We start from the raw sequence: 17,064 nt of genomic DNA, 5'->3' as shown, positions 1-17,064 counted from the left end.
TTTTAAAACACCACGAGTAACTAGTAGGCCTTGCTACGGTTTCCGAGTAAATTTGGAGGAGGAAACGCCCGTTATCGCACAAAAGATTGATAACGTTATTTTGTTGGAAGGGTTGTGATCTCGGGCACGCACGCCCTTGTAGTTTCCTCATTTATCAACTTTTACAGAGAATTATAATTCTTTGAAAAAGTTGATAAATGAGGAAAGTGCATAATGAGGAAAGCACACACGCCCTTGTACTTTTCTCATTCATGTCTTTTATCAACTTTTACAAAGAATTATAATTCTTTGTAGAACTTGATAAATGAGAAAAGTACATAATTCTTTGTAAAAGTTGATAAAAGAACACTGTTCTTCATGCATGAAGAAAGTTTCTGAGAACAAAGGCACCTGTTAGGAGATGATGATATATAAAGAAAGGGAATCAATAAAACACATAAGGGGATAAAAAGACAAAATCAAGATTGACGGACGATGTTCGTCGTTCCGAAATACACTATTTCATATACCTAGATGTTAGTTATAGTCCGAAAATGAAACGGGTTCGTTAATCTGAACATTGACTCGTGACGTTAATCCGAAAGGCTCTTTGATCTGAAATTGAAATAAGGCTCTCGCTCTTGACCTCCGAATCTACGGAGTAACAAACTGTAACCACGATATCTACAAGGAAATACATAATGGAAGGAATTTTGCATCATTCCCTAACCTGGAATCACTCAAGTGTAAACCATGTTCGTTAGCGTTCACAACTCCTCTGAGAATTATGGACGCTCGCTATGCCATCTTTCAATAAACTAAGCATAAATTTATCCTAGGCTATACTGCTTATAAAGAAAATACAGCTTTAATATGGCTTCGTTAAGAAGTCCATGCATAGCCACGGGCGGGCAGGACCAGTGAGAAGCAGTGAGTGGTAGTTAAGGTTGCAAGATACCATGCTTTCCTGTCTGCAGATAAACCTTGTAGGAGAAAAAAAAATCAGATTGAATGCTGAGAAAGAATAGATTAAGCATAGTCTTTCCAATGCTATCGCATAGTCCATAAACATGTAACTCATATAAACATGGTTAATAATAGCAGTTAGATATACATTGGCCTTCAGCATGGGCTCACTTGCAATTCATGTTTGATTAAAACGTCCACGTGTTACATAAGTTTCCTTTCCCACGAGGTTAGGCATTTCCTCTTATTATTCAGTCGAAAAGCTGTCGGGAATGATAAGTAGAGGTCGGTTCCCAGCAAAAACTGACCAAAGATACACACAGGACACAGGACAACCAATCAAAACATCCCATAATCAATCAATTGGTCTCTCCCCTCCACGAAATCAAATCAAATCAAATCAAATCAAATCAAATCAGAAAGAGACTCCCACGGCAAACAACAACGACAAAGTGTTAACAGTGGAGGTATTCATTTTGTATATAGGCTATCTGCCATAACTGTATGTCAGTATATACGTCTTGCAAATATTGCAGAACACTAACTATGACACGTTTACTCAATGCAATAAAAGCATTCTGGGTCTACTCCCCCCCCCCCCCCCCCCCCCGCCCCCCCAAAAAAGAAGAATATTTCGAATTCAACATGAAAAAATATACATATTTATATATGATTACAGTGCAATATAAATCTAATCCTTAGTCCACCTTCAGAAGCATAGGACCTGCCTAATGACAAATCAATTAAAGTCTTGATTCTGTTTTGTCGCATTGAATTTCAAATGTACTTTCGTAGATGCTTCCCTATTCATCTAAACTGAAATGGATCTTTCAGATTCAATTCAATTCAATTCAATTTTATTCAAAAAACCAAACATAAATAACAAGATAACACAAATCGCTGATACAAAAATTCACATGGTTTTTAGGACCCCGAAAGAAGCAAGGCTTGTGAGTGGGGACCTATGCAAGGTACAAATAAGTTGGGACTCAGCAGCACAAAGGCCAACCGCCAATGATGTAAAGTGACATTCCCCATCATATTAATCAGTTGAGTGAACATTCAGATCAGTCACTGAAACCACCGACTGCAGACCAAGGTACCACGTAAGTTCACACACTAACACTATAGGACATATGGCAAGTATATAACAGAACAATCATGATGTATATAGTAATGGCAACAGATAAACCTACATAAAAAAGGAGACCATAAACACACACACACACACACACACACACACACACACACACGCACGCACACGCACACACACACACATACACACCCACACCCTCACACCCCCATACACAACCACACCACACAGAGCACTCAAAACTAAAGTAGGCTGGCCAATCTACATAACATCAAATAAATGTTTAACATGTAGTTTAACAAATTCATTTCAAATTGTCTAATAGACATTTTTTTTTGCACTGAACTTTGAACCTAGAAAATGTTGTACTGTTCCTAATGTCAACAGGTAGTTGGTTCCACTCTTTATTAAATACAAGTGATTCGGAAAGAATTCAAGGAAACAGTAGTCCTTACATGAGGACGATGGAAGAGGTTTCTTTGACGTGTGTTGTAATTATGAATCCGCGAGTTCAGGGCAAATAATTCTTTTAACTGGCAAAATTGTGGACAAAACTTTAAACACAAAAAGTTTAAACACAAAAACCAAACAATGAAACGATACTAATTCATCAATTGGTAGTAACTTTAACTGAAGGAATAATGGCTTACTCGGCTGTCGGAAGTTGGAATTGGTGACAAGCCTTATTACTTTCTTTTGTAATACTTTCAAATTATCAATGTGGGTCGTAAACGTATTGCCCCTTGCAACATTGCAATAAATCAGATAAGGAAGAACAATGCTATTGTATAAAGTTCTTAAAATCCTCTCTGGCAATATATATCTTATATCTTTATATTATCCAAATGAAGCCCATTAATTCAAACCGAGGATATTGACTGCCCTCTCATTAAATCAGCCAATAATGGAACAAAAAAGAGAACTCTGTTTTGTAAAAAGTAGTCTAGGATAATGAAAATAAACAATAGATATTGCAAATAACAACTTGTGTTTCCTAAAAATTCCCATTAAAAAAAAGATGAGGGAGAAAGGTTTGCCGTGACACCATGTGTATGTAGTCCTTTACCGGATCGTTGCTTGGCAGAAGAAGAGCCTAGAAAGAGGAGAATTGAAGAGGGAAGCGACATATGGGGGTTGTAAGGAGGGCAAAAAGTGAAGAGTGGGGGACAGGGTAATGGGCTGGAAGTTTAAGTTGCACTAATGGAGACGGTAGAGAAAGGAACAGAGAGAGTGGTAAGGAAGAATAGAGTGAGAATCAAGTAAGACGTTCGGACATCGTTAGGAGGAGAAAGATGAAATGGAAGGGAAGAGGAAGAGGGAGGAGTCAAAGGTTGGAAAATCATGGAGATAGGAGAGAGAAGTGAAGATTCATGACACCAAGCGAAGAACAAAGTCGACGAACAATGTCACCGCAAACCTTTCTCCCTCATTTACTTCACCATGCAAACCCTAACAACAACACACACACACACATAAAAAAAGATATTGATGCAAGATATTGTTACTGAATGTGGACATTCAGGATGTGAATGTGGATGGTATAGTTTTGGTCGAGGTGGCCAGGCTGTATAGGTCTCCAACGTTTTTGTGACATAATGAAAAACTTCTAATGAAATATGAAAATAGCTCCGAAGGTGAGTCGTTGCCGGGCGATATACCTGCGTCATTATATACAGGTTTTATGGAGATATACCATGCGCCATTTCCAACTTCCAAGATATGGAGTAAAGATGAAATTTTAGCATTTTTTCCCATTTTAACCTGGACTTTGGACCGCCCAGTCCAAATCTTTCCCTAGAAAATCTTTGTGACAATACATGTATACACCAGGTTAAATGAGAATAACTCTGAAAAATAGTGAAATTTTATATACTTGACCTTGATCTATGAATTGACCTTGAACCCGCAACTCATAACGTGCGTGTCTCAAAAAATCAGCCTTCAACCGGCATTTCACTTCCTTGGAACAACTTTCTTCTCACTTCAAATGATTGCATAAGAACAGACAGTGAAATCAAACAGAGACCAATTGAAAAGTCATATAAGAAGATGGTATAGGACCTATTATATGCGCGAATAAATCAGCAACTATGCTCAACTCGTCATCCGTTCGCTTTAAAATCATTGTTGCTAAAGTTTGTAACTCTTTGCAGCAGTCTAGCTAATGAGAGAAATACGATCAATTTGTTATGTTTTATTTCACTCACTGACATAATATTTCATTCAGAAATATGTTATACAAGTAGAGTATTTGAATCACAATAAAACCAGTTTATGGAAGGGGATCTAGGTCAGGGGGATCTAGATCTCATCATAGCATCTCGTGTGAATGGGATCTCAAACACCCTGTCGTACAACTAAAATTTGTTGACTATTTTGCTTCTTGCCACGATCAAGTGAGAATTACTAGTATACAGCTTTATTTTCTTGGATTTGCCTTTGATTATGAAAGTTGTAGGTGCTACATTACAAATCAAAATCACCTTTACGATAAAAGCTCAATATCTAAGAAGAAATGAAGTAGGCCTACTAGTAGGCTCTATATAGGTCAAGTAGTAATAGGGAACTTAGGACGTTATCGCAATATTGATGAGATGTTGATACGCTGCTACGCTGCGTAGTAGGGCCTACTACTACTAATATTATCAATGATAATAATGATAACAATAATGATGATAATGATAATGATAACAATAATAATGATAATAATAATAATAATAATAACAATAATGATGATGATGATGATAACAATAATAATGATGACAATAATAATAATGATAATGAATGAATGAATGAATGATTTATTACCAAATTTTTAAGTTCACGTTTGCAATAACAGATAATCTATACAATCATTGAGAATACAATTATAATAATACAATTAACAGGAATACAAGACATGAAAGTATAGAATCAAACTTATCAACAATATGAATATGAAAGTACAAACATATTTACAAATTTGGAAAAAAGGTCCAACAAATAGCAACGCTAGTGGACGTTGGCCCTTGAATACAGAAGAAGAATATATAAATTCAACAAGAAAATTATTTACATTATAAACAAGTGTATTTACACTTATCATAATAATAATACAATACTGATAAACAATTACAATAATGATAATGATAATGATGATAATAACAATAATAACGATGGTGACAGTATGATAACGATAACAAATAATGAGCCTTACAATCATGAGGTCAACTTTATCATCTATCTCTGGATATTTAAATTTACTAGATGATAAGAATATATGTATATAGAAAATCAACCATCAAAGGTGCACTATTTTCTCCTTTAGGTTAATCAGGAATAATGGTTTAATGGCAGTACAGATCAAACAAGCTAGATCAGAGATGAGGGAGAGAGACGAATAGGCCTACCTCCCTGATTAAAATGTTTTTGTTATCACTTCACAGAGTTAATTGTACTCGTAATATTATCTCCTTTGTTTTTCGCCGAAAACTAGCTGGCCACGCATGCGTGATAAACGGATCGCGTTCACAGAATTTTACGACGAAAGTGGACCATAAGAGAAAGGCGTCATGGACACCCGCTCATCTTCATCAGGATCAGGTAAATAATTGCCCATGTCTGTACCGATGGGGGCCCCGATGGGTATTGATACCTTCTGTTGCCGTACTTGTCGCTATAGTAAAGGATTTTAAATAAAAAATCTAATGGAAATGTTAATTGAAGTCCTTCGTTAGTCCCACTCGTGCATTATAATGTACTGTTATACGTCGGCTGTGAGGTCCGAGTTCAAATGTGTGCTCTGCTCTGCTCTGCTGTGAATGTTGTGTATGCATGCCTGTGCCTCGAATGTGCTGCACCTAACCCCGTCGCGGGGCGCTGTAACACATACGTATTTGTCCGTATGGGGTCGCTGCTGCGGTTATGCTGCACCTAGACCTGTGTGGACAGAATTAGCAATGAAAACATGAACTTACCTGACCGCAATGCATTGGCATAGTCGTGTAATAGGTCCCACCACTGTACTGTCTGTCTGTAGGCCTAAAATTACTCAATATTATGGCAGCTTACCTGTTAAATGTTATTGTTATTAATAAATATGTTAACTAGAAAGAGATCTAGAGGCAGACCTACGACAGTAACGTGTTAAGTCAGTCCGGGAAACCCGCTCATGAGGACCGCTCCCGCGTACGAGGACTGCCCCGCCTCATGAGGACCGCCCCCATGCCTCATGAGGCCCGGGGAGAACGCCTCATGAGGCCCGGGGGGAACGCCTCATGAGGCCCCCCTATTCATTTCTATTCATCTCACATCTGACATATAAATTGTCGCAACTTTGCACGGTGATTTTTTGTTACACACACATGTCCACTATCCATGATGAAAAGAAGAAAAAATCCTATCTGTTTTTTTTTTCAAAAATCGAGTTTTAATCAACCGATGCAGAGCGCCCATTAAAACACGTGTGTTTGTTCGTTCGATGGTACATGTAGTGCCTACATTGTACATAGTCTTAACTGTACAGCACAGTTTGAGTGGTGAGACTTTCTTGCTGCACAGTAAAATGAGTAAAACTTTATATTATGCATGTGAAAAAGAACCCGCCAAATAAAATGCCAAATGGTGTTTAGGCGTGATTGATACAGCAGCGGGTCCATTTCCACAGTATGGCCATGGGATAGCATCTTGCGTCCTTCCTTCTTTCCTTTTTGTTCTTTTCTTTCATTTTATCTTTCTGTTCTTTCATCCTTTTATTCTCTGAAAGACTTCCTAGTGTCCTTCAAGTAATTTAACCATAGATACAACCGTAACCCTAACCTAACCTTGATTGCTAATGTGTAGCGTGGGTGCAGGCACCCTGTGGTAAGGCATAGATCTTTATCATGTCTTTACTGTGGATCAAGACTCTTCTGTAAAGTCAAGGCACATCTTAGTCCACAGCTCCAGCCTGTTTCTTTTAAATGTTCTACTTACAGTACAAGCCTGTATTCCTCGATAAAGAATGATGTGTTTGCATAAACTTCTATGAGTATGTGCAGTTGCAATCAAGTAGATCTACATGCATTCCATTTGGACGCAAATGATAAACAGTTGACTTGATGGTACGTGTACTGTTGTAGTTTTGACCTGCCCAGCTCCTGTAACAAATACTTGAAGACATATACTGTAGAACAAGTCAGCAGTTAGTGTGAAAAATTGCCCATGACAGACACACACACATGCAAAATGTCATCTGCAGTGTGGTGGTCGTGACGAGTGGAAGGGCACGTTTTAACAAAGTGAGTCATTGCATGATACAAACTGTAGTTAGCCACCAAAGAGAGAAATAAAGCTGTATCGCACCAAAATGAATATTTAGAGATACATTCCCTCTCTTGTTGGTTCCTTTTCCATTAAAGGTGAGATGAGCATAAACATGGCAGCTGCCAACCAGATGGCCATGGACATTGTTGTACAGCATGCCCTTCCACTCGCCCGTGGGCCTCGCTCAATCAAGCCCCATGGCCGCAAATACAACTCATACACACCTGAAATGCGCACCCGCATCGCAAAGTACGCCATGATGGCTGGGGACCTGGAAGCAGCCCAGCACTTCAGCCGCGAGCTCGGCCACAAGGTGGCAGTCACTAGTGTGTGGCGCTTCAGGAAAACCTACACAAGAGAGCTGAAGAGGCTACACCAAGAAGGCGGGGCTACAGTGGCAGCAGTGTCTATGGGAGACAGACGGAGGGGGGGATCCAGGAGGGGGCTGAGATCAAGGGGCGTGGCTCTAGAACCTTGTCTACATTTAGTGGGAGGTACATATTGTACACCTGTCTTTGGGGCAATGGAGGCATTTCATTTTGGCATCTAGTCATTTTTTTCCCCCAGCCATTTGATTTCATTTGTCCACTCATGATGATAGGGCAAAAAGAAGAAATGATACAATTCAATTTGCTGTAGCTTTTTACACTCCCATCTACTACCACCCCCCAAAAAAAAAAAGACCACACACAAAAAAAAAAAACAAAAAAAAAGAGAAAAGAAATATGACAACCCAACAGAAACAAAAGACATAGTATTTTCTGCTCTTTATTTCAGACATTCAGAGAAACTAAGTGGTGTGCATGTGTCCTTTGAACTGACCACTCCTGTTGCAAATGCATCATATTCATTTTTGATATGATAACGAAAATGTAGAGTGATAATGTAGAGTAGCAGATAGATTGCCTTCGAAAGAGACCTACTTTCAGTTTAAAAAAGAAATGCTGCAATTATTGGAAGTATAGAGAAAATATATGTCCTGGTTCAGCCGTTATACTACTTGTGTCTTTTGTGGTGATTTTCCCAATGCCTCAGGCCGTGAGCAGCAGATGGAGGAGGGTGGCAATGGAGACTGGATTCCACCCACGGAGGCTGAGATGAAAGTCCTTCAAGCCAAGAAGGAGAGATCAGACAAGATTAGTAAGCTGATGGGGGACTACCTTCTGAAAGGCTACCGCATGCTGGCCACCACCTGTGGGGTCTGCTCGGTAAGAAGACCTGTAGTGGTCGGGAACTAGCTATTTCAGCGGCATGAATATAAGAATGCTCTCATCAGAAGTTGGATGCACTGGTGAAAATTCACTAGTCACTGACCTTTAACAGGGAAGTGATAGGTCACCTCTGTGAATTAAAATGTGTTATAAACTTTGTAAGAGATTTGCCCGAACGCAATGTGATTTGGAGTACCAGTAGTTTGAAATAACTACATGCTTGGTACAGGAGAAGTGTATGTGTCTATAATGCATTTGTAGTTTCCTTTATCATGTAATGAACTACGATAGAATAACATGTAAAGTGGAAAAAAAATGTGACTCACAAACTAATATAATTTTTGTCAGTGATGTAGTAGAAGACCAAAACCAGTCTGATTCTTCCCTGGGTCATCAGTTGCTTTACATATTCAAGAACTTGATGAAGAGGAATACAAAATGAATGATATATTGAAAGTGCGATGGGAGTAATGTATGGCTGATGTGATAGGCGAAGACTTCATTGTATGTGTGACGTACAGGTGAAGGGTGGCTCTTTGACTTTGAAGATCTGATGTCATGTTTTTCTCTCTTACAGAACATCCTACTAAGGGACAAACAGCAGAGAGACTACTGTGTGGCTTGTAATGAGCTGGACACAGAACACGCCAAGGATGATCCAGGTTTGTACTCAAATGATAGCAAGCTGTTTGATGACATCATACACCATTTAAATGATATACTATTTAAATGATACACCATTTAAATGATACACCATATAAATGATACACCATTTAAATGATACATCATTTAAATGATGCACCGTATAAATGATATACCATTTAAATGATACACCATTTAAATGATACATCATTATAAATGATACATCATTATAAATGATACGTTATATCATTGAATCACTGAAGAGATGATATACCATATGAAATGTAAATGGTACATGAACTAGGTGCCAATTACTGGGAAAAAAATCTGAGGGAGCCGCTTCACAGATTCTATACAGAGTTAGATATAGGCAAGTCTAAGACCTCGGGTCGTTTTCTTTTTTCAGTTTGTGTGTGTATAGAAGGAAGGCAATGAAATGTGTCATATACTGTGTGATGATGCTTTAGCTAGTGTCCTTTACTTGAAATGTACAAGTATAATCAAAAGAAAGAATGACACTCGGAATGAAATAAAGTGAATGATTAGAGGTCTTGAGAAGCGAAGTAGTGGCATGCTAAGAATTTGTAGCACACAGGTTTCCAGTACCAAGGTTGAAGTAGATATTATGATGTGACTCTCCCATGTCTTGTCTGCCCCTTTTCACCTTGGAGCAGCACTGAGTGCCGAAGCAGCGAGGTCTCAGGTGAGAGAACGTGAGCTGATCCTGGCCACACCTCCAGAGACAGCTCAAATCTTAGAACACCACAACGGAGGAGACCTGGTCACCCCATCCTTGTGTATGTCCACTGCATCTCTTGGTGCCATGCAGAATTCTGAACTGACCACCCTGGGTACTCCAGCCCTCAGGGTTCAACACATACAATCATTAGCAACCCCGTCCCCAAATCCACAGGCCACCGTCCTGCCACAGGCTATTGGGCTGGCCACCAACTCAGCACCTGCCTACCCAGCAGATAACCCTCCACTGCATAGCCACCAAACCCTGCAGAGAGCCGAGGGGACAGCAAATGGTCCCAGCAGGGCAGATGCTGTGGTCAAGCATTCTATGGACTCAGTGCTGGACAAGCTGACTTGGGCCAGTGAGGAGCTGGGAAAGACTGGAGCAGTGGACACTAGCACTCAGCTCTGTCGTCTAATTCAGGCATGCGCAGAGGCCTTGGAGAGCTTGAAAGGTGCCTCACAAACTGGATAGCTGGCTTAAAGACAACAGCATCATGCATTCAACCACATCACGATAGGGTCTCAGCTGTATTAATTCATATGCAGTGCTGCAACAGCTGTGGACTCCATACCTGCGCCAATAATCAAGCTAGCTTTTATAAATGGTACAATGTATTAATGACAATGTTTGTGCACTCAGCAAGCAGTGTTCAATATCAATAACTGATAATACAAGACACTTTTATCATGTAGGAGCTTTGTTACAGTTAGATTGGTCTTGTTCTTGGTTATATTTTATAACTGGAAAGTCAAGAAGTCAGCCACCTAGCCACTAGGGCTGAGACAACCATGTTTGGTCACATCTTAATAATTTGGCTTACTGGTAGCCATCCAAGGTGGCCTTGTTATTGTCAGTGCTCTTCTCATAGAGGGCTTGACATCATTATCACCCAGCTTTGTCAGGTGCTTCCTTGTGAGTCAAGAGGAAGGACAAATGAGTCTAAGGATTTAAATCCCTGACAGAATTCAACCACACCAATCTCAAGGGGCCTTAATGTTGGCCAAACCATGTGGAAATTTCTGACACCAAGCTAAATGGAGCAGGATGCTACATAACTTTTTTTTTTTTTTTTTTTTATCTGAAGAGGAATTTCACTTGCCAGAAATTTAAAGTCCAAAGATATAAGAAAATGATATTGAAAATCACTTGGAAGTCAAGAGCTTTATAACAAAACAATAATTTGAATAAACAGCAAATTATGTTGGTCACGTGCTTAAACACATTGGAGGAACAAACTTGGTTTGATTGAGTGTTGGTGTTGCATTGCATTGGGACTTCTTCACGTGAATGTTAGAAAATTGCTGAGATAAAATTAAAGTGTGTTTCATCACTACACTCTACACAGTCATTATCTCTGGGCTTCTGTATGGTTGACTTCTTTGGTTTGAAGGGGAGGGGAGTGAAAAAAGGTGGCTTCAAAACATTAGGCTTGCCCAGTTTGGGCAGCCATTTTTTTCTCATTGTTCCAAAACACTTCCCAACTTTGATTTTCACTTGCCCCTGGCAATCAGGCAAGCACTTATGTTACACCCTGTGTAGGCATGTGTTTAATGAAAGGTAGTCATTGCAAACACTCCAAAAGGTCCTGAAATGTCATCAAATACACCCTGTCGGTTGCTCCCCACTTTGGAATTCCATCAACATTTCGTGGAAAGTATTGATAAACAACCTTTGCATCAGCATTGCACTAGCGAGAATGCCCTTGTTTAAGGGTTTCTAAGATATTATTAGGCAGGAAATATCAATTATAGAATTATAGCATTATGTCCCTGGCGTTTGTGATTATGCAGGGCTGCACACTGGCGCCGGTCCGACGGTCAAAGACCGGTAAAAGTCACTGTCGGACCGGTAACTTTTCAGGAAATCCACAAGTTACCGGTCCGACATGACCAGTAAAAAAAAAAAAAAGCATTGGTGGGGTCAGTAGAAAGGAAAAGAGCAGCCCCAATCAGGGAGAAACAGAATGCAAGATATCGCACTGTTCAACAAGTTTTACGCAAGTTTTCGTTTATGTCTACCGGTGCAATTTGTACAGTAAACATAGTTTTGAGCACTAGCAGTCGACCAGTTAAATTCGTGCTCGCTTGCGCATTTGGCGCTGCTCACGCACTGCCATGCAATGCAATACATGCAAAGCAAACGATGCAAAGCATGTACAGTGTAACTGCTTCTCGTTTGCTTGCGATCGGCGGTCATGCCAGACAAGAAGCATTGAAAGAAGCGCACGCATTTCTGGGTCATTTTACTCATGATTTTTTAACGCAAAATCGATCCGATCCCGGCTTCGCAGCAGCGTGGCAGTTATGTTAGAACTAATTTACTTGTGTCGATTTTTAGAAAAAGTAAAAACACATTCGATATTCAGCGATACAATAAATGGATCTGATTGCGTTTATTTTCATTTTGCACAGTCATTTCACAAATTAATATTTTCATTCTCTCAGAATGTTCTCATAACGAAGATAGACGCAAAAAGGATCACGAAATCGGCCCTTCCGTGTACTTTTTAAGAACGCATGCACAAAATGTGAAGAGATAATACTAGGGAGAAAAAAAAAAATCATGAAATCATGGCAGTCCCGCTTACATATTTCAGGTAGAAATCGTCCCAAAAAGGATCATGAATTCGACCGGCCGCGTCGTATCTTCCAAAAGATTATGTACGAAATGCGAAGAGATTATAGAGGAGAAAAAGAAAAAAAAAATAAAGGACACATTTCGGTGAGTGCATCATAAACGATTACAGCCGAATAACAATTCATGAAATCAACGCAATCCCGTTGAAATTTGAGGAAATAATAGGCGCAAAAAAAGGATCTTGAATTCAGTCCATGCATGCCACCTTGGTTATCAAAAACGCATACACAAATGCGACGAGATTATCGGGAGAAAAATAAAAAAGACATTTTTACCCTTCTGGTGCGTGTATTACAAAAGATTACATCCGAAGTAATTCATGAAATCGCCACAATCCCGCTGATATTTGAGGTAGAAATAAGCGCAAAAAGGATTGTGAATTCGGCCGTGTCGTATACCTTGTAGATACGAAGAACGCATGTACGAAATGGGAAAAGATTAGCGGGAGAAAAATAAAGGACACATTTTCACCCCTTTTGGCGCTTGCATCATATAAATTACAGCCGAATAGTAATTCATGAAAATTTCGCAATCCCGTTGGAATTTGAGTAAACAATAATAGGCGCAAAAAGAATATCGAATTCGGCCCTGCATGCAATGTATAATTTTGAAAACGTCAAATACGAAGAAATTATCGGGAGAAAAATAAAGAACGCATTTTCAACCCTTCTGGTGAATGTATCACAAAAGATTACAGCCGAAATAATTAATGACATATCGCAATCCCGCTGATATTTGATGTAGAAATAGGCGCTAAAAGGACCGTGAATTCGGCCGTGACTTATATACATAGGCATGTACGCAATGCGAAGTGATTATTGGGTGAAAAATGCAGCACACATTTTCAACCCCTTTTGGCCCGTGCATCATAAAGATTATCGAGCCGAGTGATAATTCATAAAATCATCGCAATCCCGTTGAAGTTTGAGGAAACAATAGGCGCAAAAGAATCATGATTTTTGGCCGTGTCGTGTATCTTTTACGAACGCATTTACAAAATGCGAAGAGTTTATCGGGGAAAAATAAAGGACACATTTTCAACCCCTTTTGGCGCGTGTATCATAAAAGATTGCATCCAAAGTCATACATGAACTCATCGCAATCCCGCTGATAGTTGAGGTAGAAATAGGCGCAAAAAGGATCGTGAATTCGGCCATGTCGTATACCTTTCAAGAACGCATGTACGGAATGCGAAGAGATTATGGGGAGAAAAATAAAGAACGCATTTTCAACCATTCTAGCTGGTGCGTGCATCACAAAAGATTACATCTGAAGTAATTCATGAAATTGCCACCATTTGTCTGATATTTAATGTAGAAATAGGCAATAAAAGGATCGTGAATTCGGCCGTGTCGTATACGCATGTACGAAATGCGAAGAGATTATTGGGAGAAAAATACAGGACACATTTTCAACCCCTTTTGGCCCGTGCATCATAAAGATTACGGCCGAATAATAATTCATGAAATCATCGTAATCCCGTTGAAGTTTAAGGAAACAATAGGCGCAAAAAGAATCATGATTTTTGGCCGTGTCGTATATCTGTTTAGAACGCATTACGAAATGCGAAGAGTTTATCCGGGAAAAATAAAGGACACATTTTCAACCCATTTTGGCGCGTTTATCATAAAAGATTACTGCCGAAGTTATTCATGAAATCATCGCAATCCCGCTGATATTTGAGGTAGAAATAGGCGCAAAAATGATCGTGAATTCGGCCGTGTCGTAGAACGCATGTACGGAATGCGAAGAGATTATGGGGAGAAAAATAAAGAACACATGTTCAACCATTCTTGCCGGTGCGTGCATCACAAAAAGTTACATCCGAAGTAATACGTGAAATCGCCACAATTCCGCTGATATTTGAGGTAGAAATAGGCGCAAAAAGTATCATGAATTCGGCTGTGTGGAACATCTGTAAGAACGCACTTACGAAATTCGAAGAGTTTATTGGGGAAAAATAAAGGACACATTTTCAACCGCTTTTGGCGCGTGCATCATAAAAGATTACAGCCAAAGTAATTTATGAAATCGTCACAATCCCGCTGATATTTGAGGTAGAAATAGGCGAAAAAAGTATCATGAATTCGGCCATGTGGTGCATCTTTTTAAGAACGCACTTACGAAATTCGAAAAGTTTGTCGGGAAAAAATAAAGGACACATTTTCAACCTCTTTTGGCGCTTGCATCAGAAAATATTACAGCCGAAGTAATTTATGAAATCGTCACAATCCCGCTAATATTTGAGGTGGAAATGGCCGCAAAAAGGATCGCGAATTCGGCCCTGCCTGTCGTGTACCTTTCAAGAACGCATGCACAAATGCGAATAGATTATCGGGAGAAAAATAAAGAACCCCTTGTAGCGCGTGCATCAGAAAATATCACAGCTAAAATAATTCATTAAATCGTCGCAATCCAACTGACCACCAAGAGCAGGTTACGCAGCAAGTTCGTGTGCCGATGTTTAGAAAAAGTCGCAAACGCATTTGATACAATCTGATTTTGTTCATTATCATTTCACACTGTAATTCACAAACAAACATTCTATTTTTTCCTATCTTTTTTTTAATCTTTTTGTGCAATAAATAATGCAAGTTTTAAAAAAAAAAGATATTAATCTGTAAAATGTACATGGGTGGGGGGGGGGGGGGTACGTCCATAAAAAACAAGAAAATAAGTTTGTAAGTCATTTAATGTTTTTTTAGGCTGTTGTTGTTGACCGGTAAATTTTCTGTTCGGACCGGCAAATAATGGTAAAACGGGGCATTTACCGGTCCGACAGAGACAGGTTGGACCGGTAGAAAAAATGGCTTAGTGTGCAGCCCTGGATTATGTTGATGCATTAGAGGCTGATGGTACTGATCATGAACGCATTTCTCCTTAAAATCATTTCCAACGTTGGGCAGATACAGGGTAAGTTTTGTGATGGTCAGCTGATACAGGTAAAACTTTTAGCACATATTACTACATTTTCTGAAGATAGTGGAAGATTGTATATGTCATATTTTGTTTGAAATATCAGAGAAAATAAACTGACTGTAGATAAATTCAAATGTGCTGGTTTCAAACCATATGTGGCCATTTTTCTAGTATTCCAGGAATGTATTGTAACCCTGTCATAACAAGGTCACAAGGACCACTGATTTTACTTCGTTATGACTGGTGTGAGCTTACAATAATGATAACATATGACTAAAGTTAAAGTGGAAATTTTTGCGGAGTTCAAATTTTCGCGCATTTGGCACAATCCAAAACCAGCGCGAAAATAAAAGTACACAAATATTTTTGCTTGCCATATGTTCCACTAGTTGATGTCTGGATTCCGCAGAATTACATACACGCAAAACTCTTCTTACCCAGCCTAGCGCAAAAAATTAGTCGAGCGAAAATATCCATTTAACAGTATTTTTACTGCACACCTCTTCTTTCTCTAAAAAACTCTGAGCATTGGTACATGTAACCATGTAAGCCAAAGTAAATCACCTTGCTGACATATTTAATTGTGTGCTGTAGTTTATATTTGGAGATTTTCCTGTAGACATGATGTATTTGTATGTACCAAGATTTCATGGCATCAAGTATGTCCAGCATATTCTAGCCAGCACTGTCATATGAAAATGCTTCAGATTAAAAAAAAAAAAAAAAAAAAAAAGACCCCTATCCCCTTCCCCTTAGTATGAAAGAGCTGCAAAGCAAAGTGTTAATTGAAGCCTCCCAGTGATACAGTGCACTCCTGTTATAACGAACACGGTTATAACAAAATTCTGGTTACAACAAAGTAAAATGTATGTTTTTCTATTATTTATTTGTTCGGTTATAACAAAATTTTGACATAACAAAAGAAACTGCCGTTCCCGATGACTTCGTTATAATGGGAGTCCACTGTAGTTATGTTTTACTCTAGACCTGGTAGTGTTGGGATACCATGGAATGGGAAGGATGGCCTGGCTCAGATAAGATCGTGAATCTCTGCAACAAATTGTATACAGCTTTATATCACCGATCTCAAGTGAAGTACAGGGGAAACTCGATGTAACGAGAAGGTCGGGACTAAGCAGTTCTCATAATAACTGATATCTCATTTTAGAAGTGTTTATTATATTGAGTTTCTCCTGTACACAAACAGCCACAGAATCTCCAGTGGAGTCTACCGTTACAGATGAGTGTATGCTTCAATGCACATATTTGCTGACATGTGGCATGGGCACCAGTTGTGGTTCTTGAATGTATCCCGGTGGGGGGTGAGAAAAGATCTATTCATTTGTACCGCCGGTATATCCCTAGGCTACCGGGTCGGTAAGTCAAAAATTTCTCCAGTTTTCTATGTTCAGTCATTTTTGTTGTGTGTGTACATAGTATAGTGGACTCCCACTATAAGTCCTTGCCACCGCCAGTTTTTTTTTTTTTTCGTTATATCAAAATCTATACCATTTGATTTGTTGTACGTATTTATAACTTGAGGCCACATATTCAAAAGATTAAACTGTAGTCAAGTATATTTTGTTTCTAGC

General features: G+C 39.2%; 1 protein-coding gene across 2 annotated transcripts; it reads left to right on the top strand.

The window, feature by feature from the left end:
- The first annotated feature begins 5,548 nt into the window (after positions 1-5,548).
- On the top strand, positions 5,549-11,337 carry LOC139740727 (protein ZNRD2-like). Of its 2 annotated transcripts, XM_071651294.1 has the most exons (5): positions 5,590-5,620; positions 7,417-7,792; positions 8,337-8,529; positions 9,110-9,194; positions 9,849-11,337. In XM_071651294.1, the coding sequence occupies exons 1-5, from the start codon at positions 5,590-5,592 to the stop codon at positions 10,385-10,387; spliced, it is 1,224 nt and encodes a 407-aa protein (XP_071507395.1). In that variant the 3' UTR covers positions 10,388-11,337. The 2 variants fall into 2 exon arrangements, with proteins under 2 accessions (XP_071507396.1, XP_071507395.1); XM_071651295.1 differs by lacking the exon at positions 7,417-7,792 and having other exon boundaries at positions 5,549-5,620; positions 8,357-8,529.
- The last annotated feature ends 5,727 nt before the right edge of the window (positions 11,338-17,064 follow it).

Source organism: Diadema antillarum, unplaced genomic scaffold (assembly GCF_040938485.1).
Source record: "Diadema antillarum isolate AM-2024a unplaced genomic scaffold, OU_Dant_1.0 seq00000876_RagTag, whole genome shotgun sequence".
Taxonomy (NCBI): domain Eukaryota; kingdom Metazoa; phylum Echinodermata; class Echinoidea; order Diadematoida; family Diadematidae; genus Diadema; species Diadema antillarum.
This window is presented reverse-complemented; position numbering and strand designations above follow the sequence as displayed.

Coding starts and splice junctions, on each gene's coding strand:
- LOC139740727 (XM_071651294.1), top strand. CDS start 5,590: ATGGACACCCGCTCATCTTCATCAGGATCAG. Junction 5,621..7,416: donor CTCATCTTCATCAGGATCAG/GTAAATAATTGC, acceptor TTTCCATTAAAG/GTGAGATGAGCATAAACATG. Junction 7,793..8,336: donor TCAAGGGGCGTGGCTCTAGA/ACCTTGTCTACA, acceptor TGTCTTTTGTGG/TGATTTTCCCAATGCCTCAG.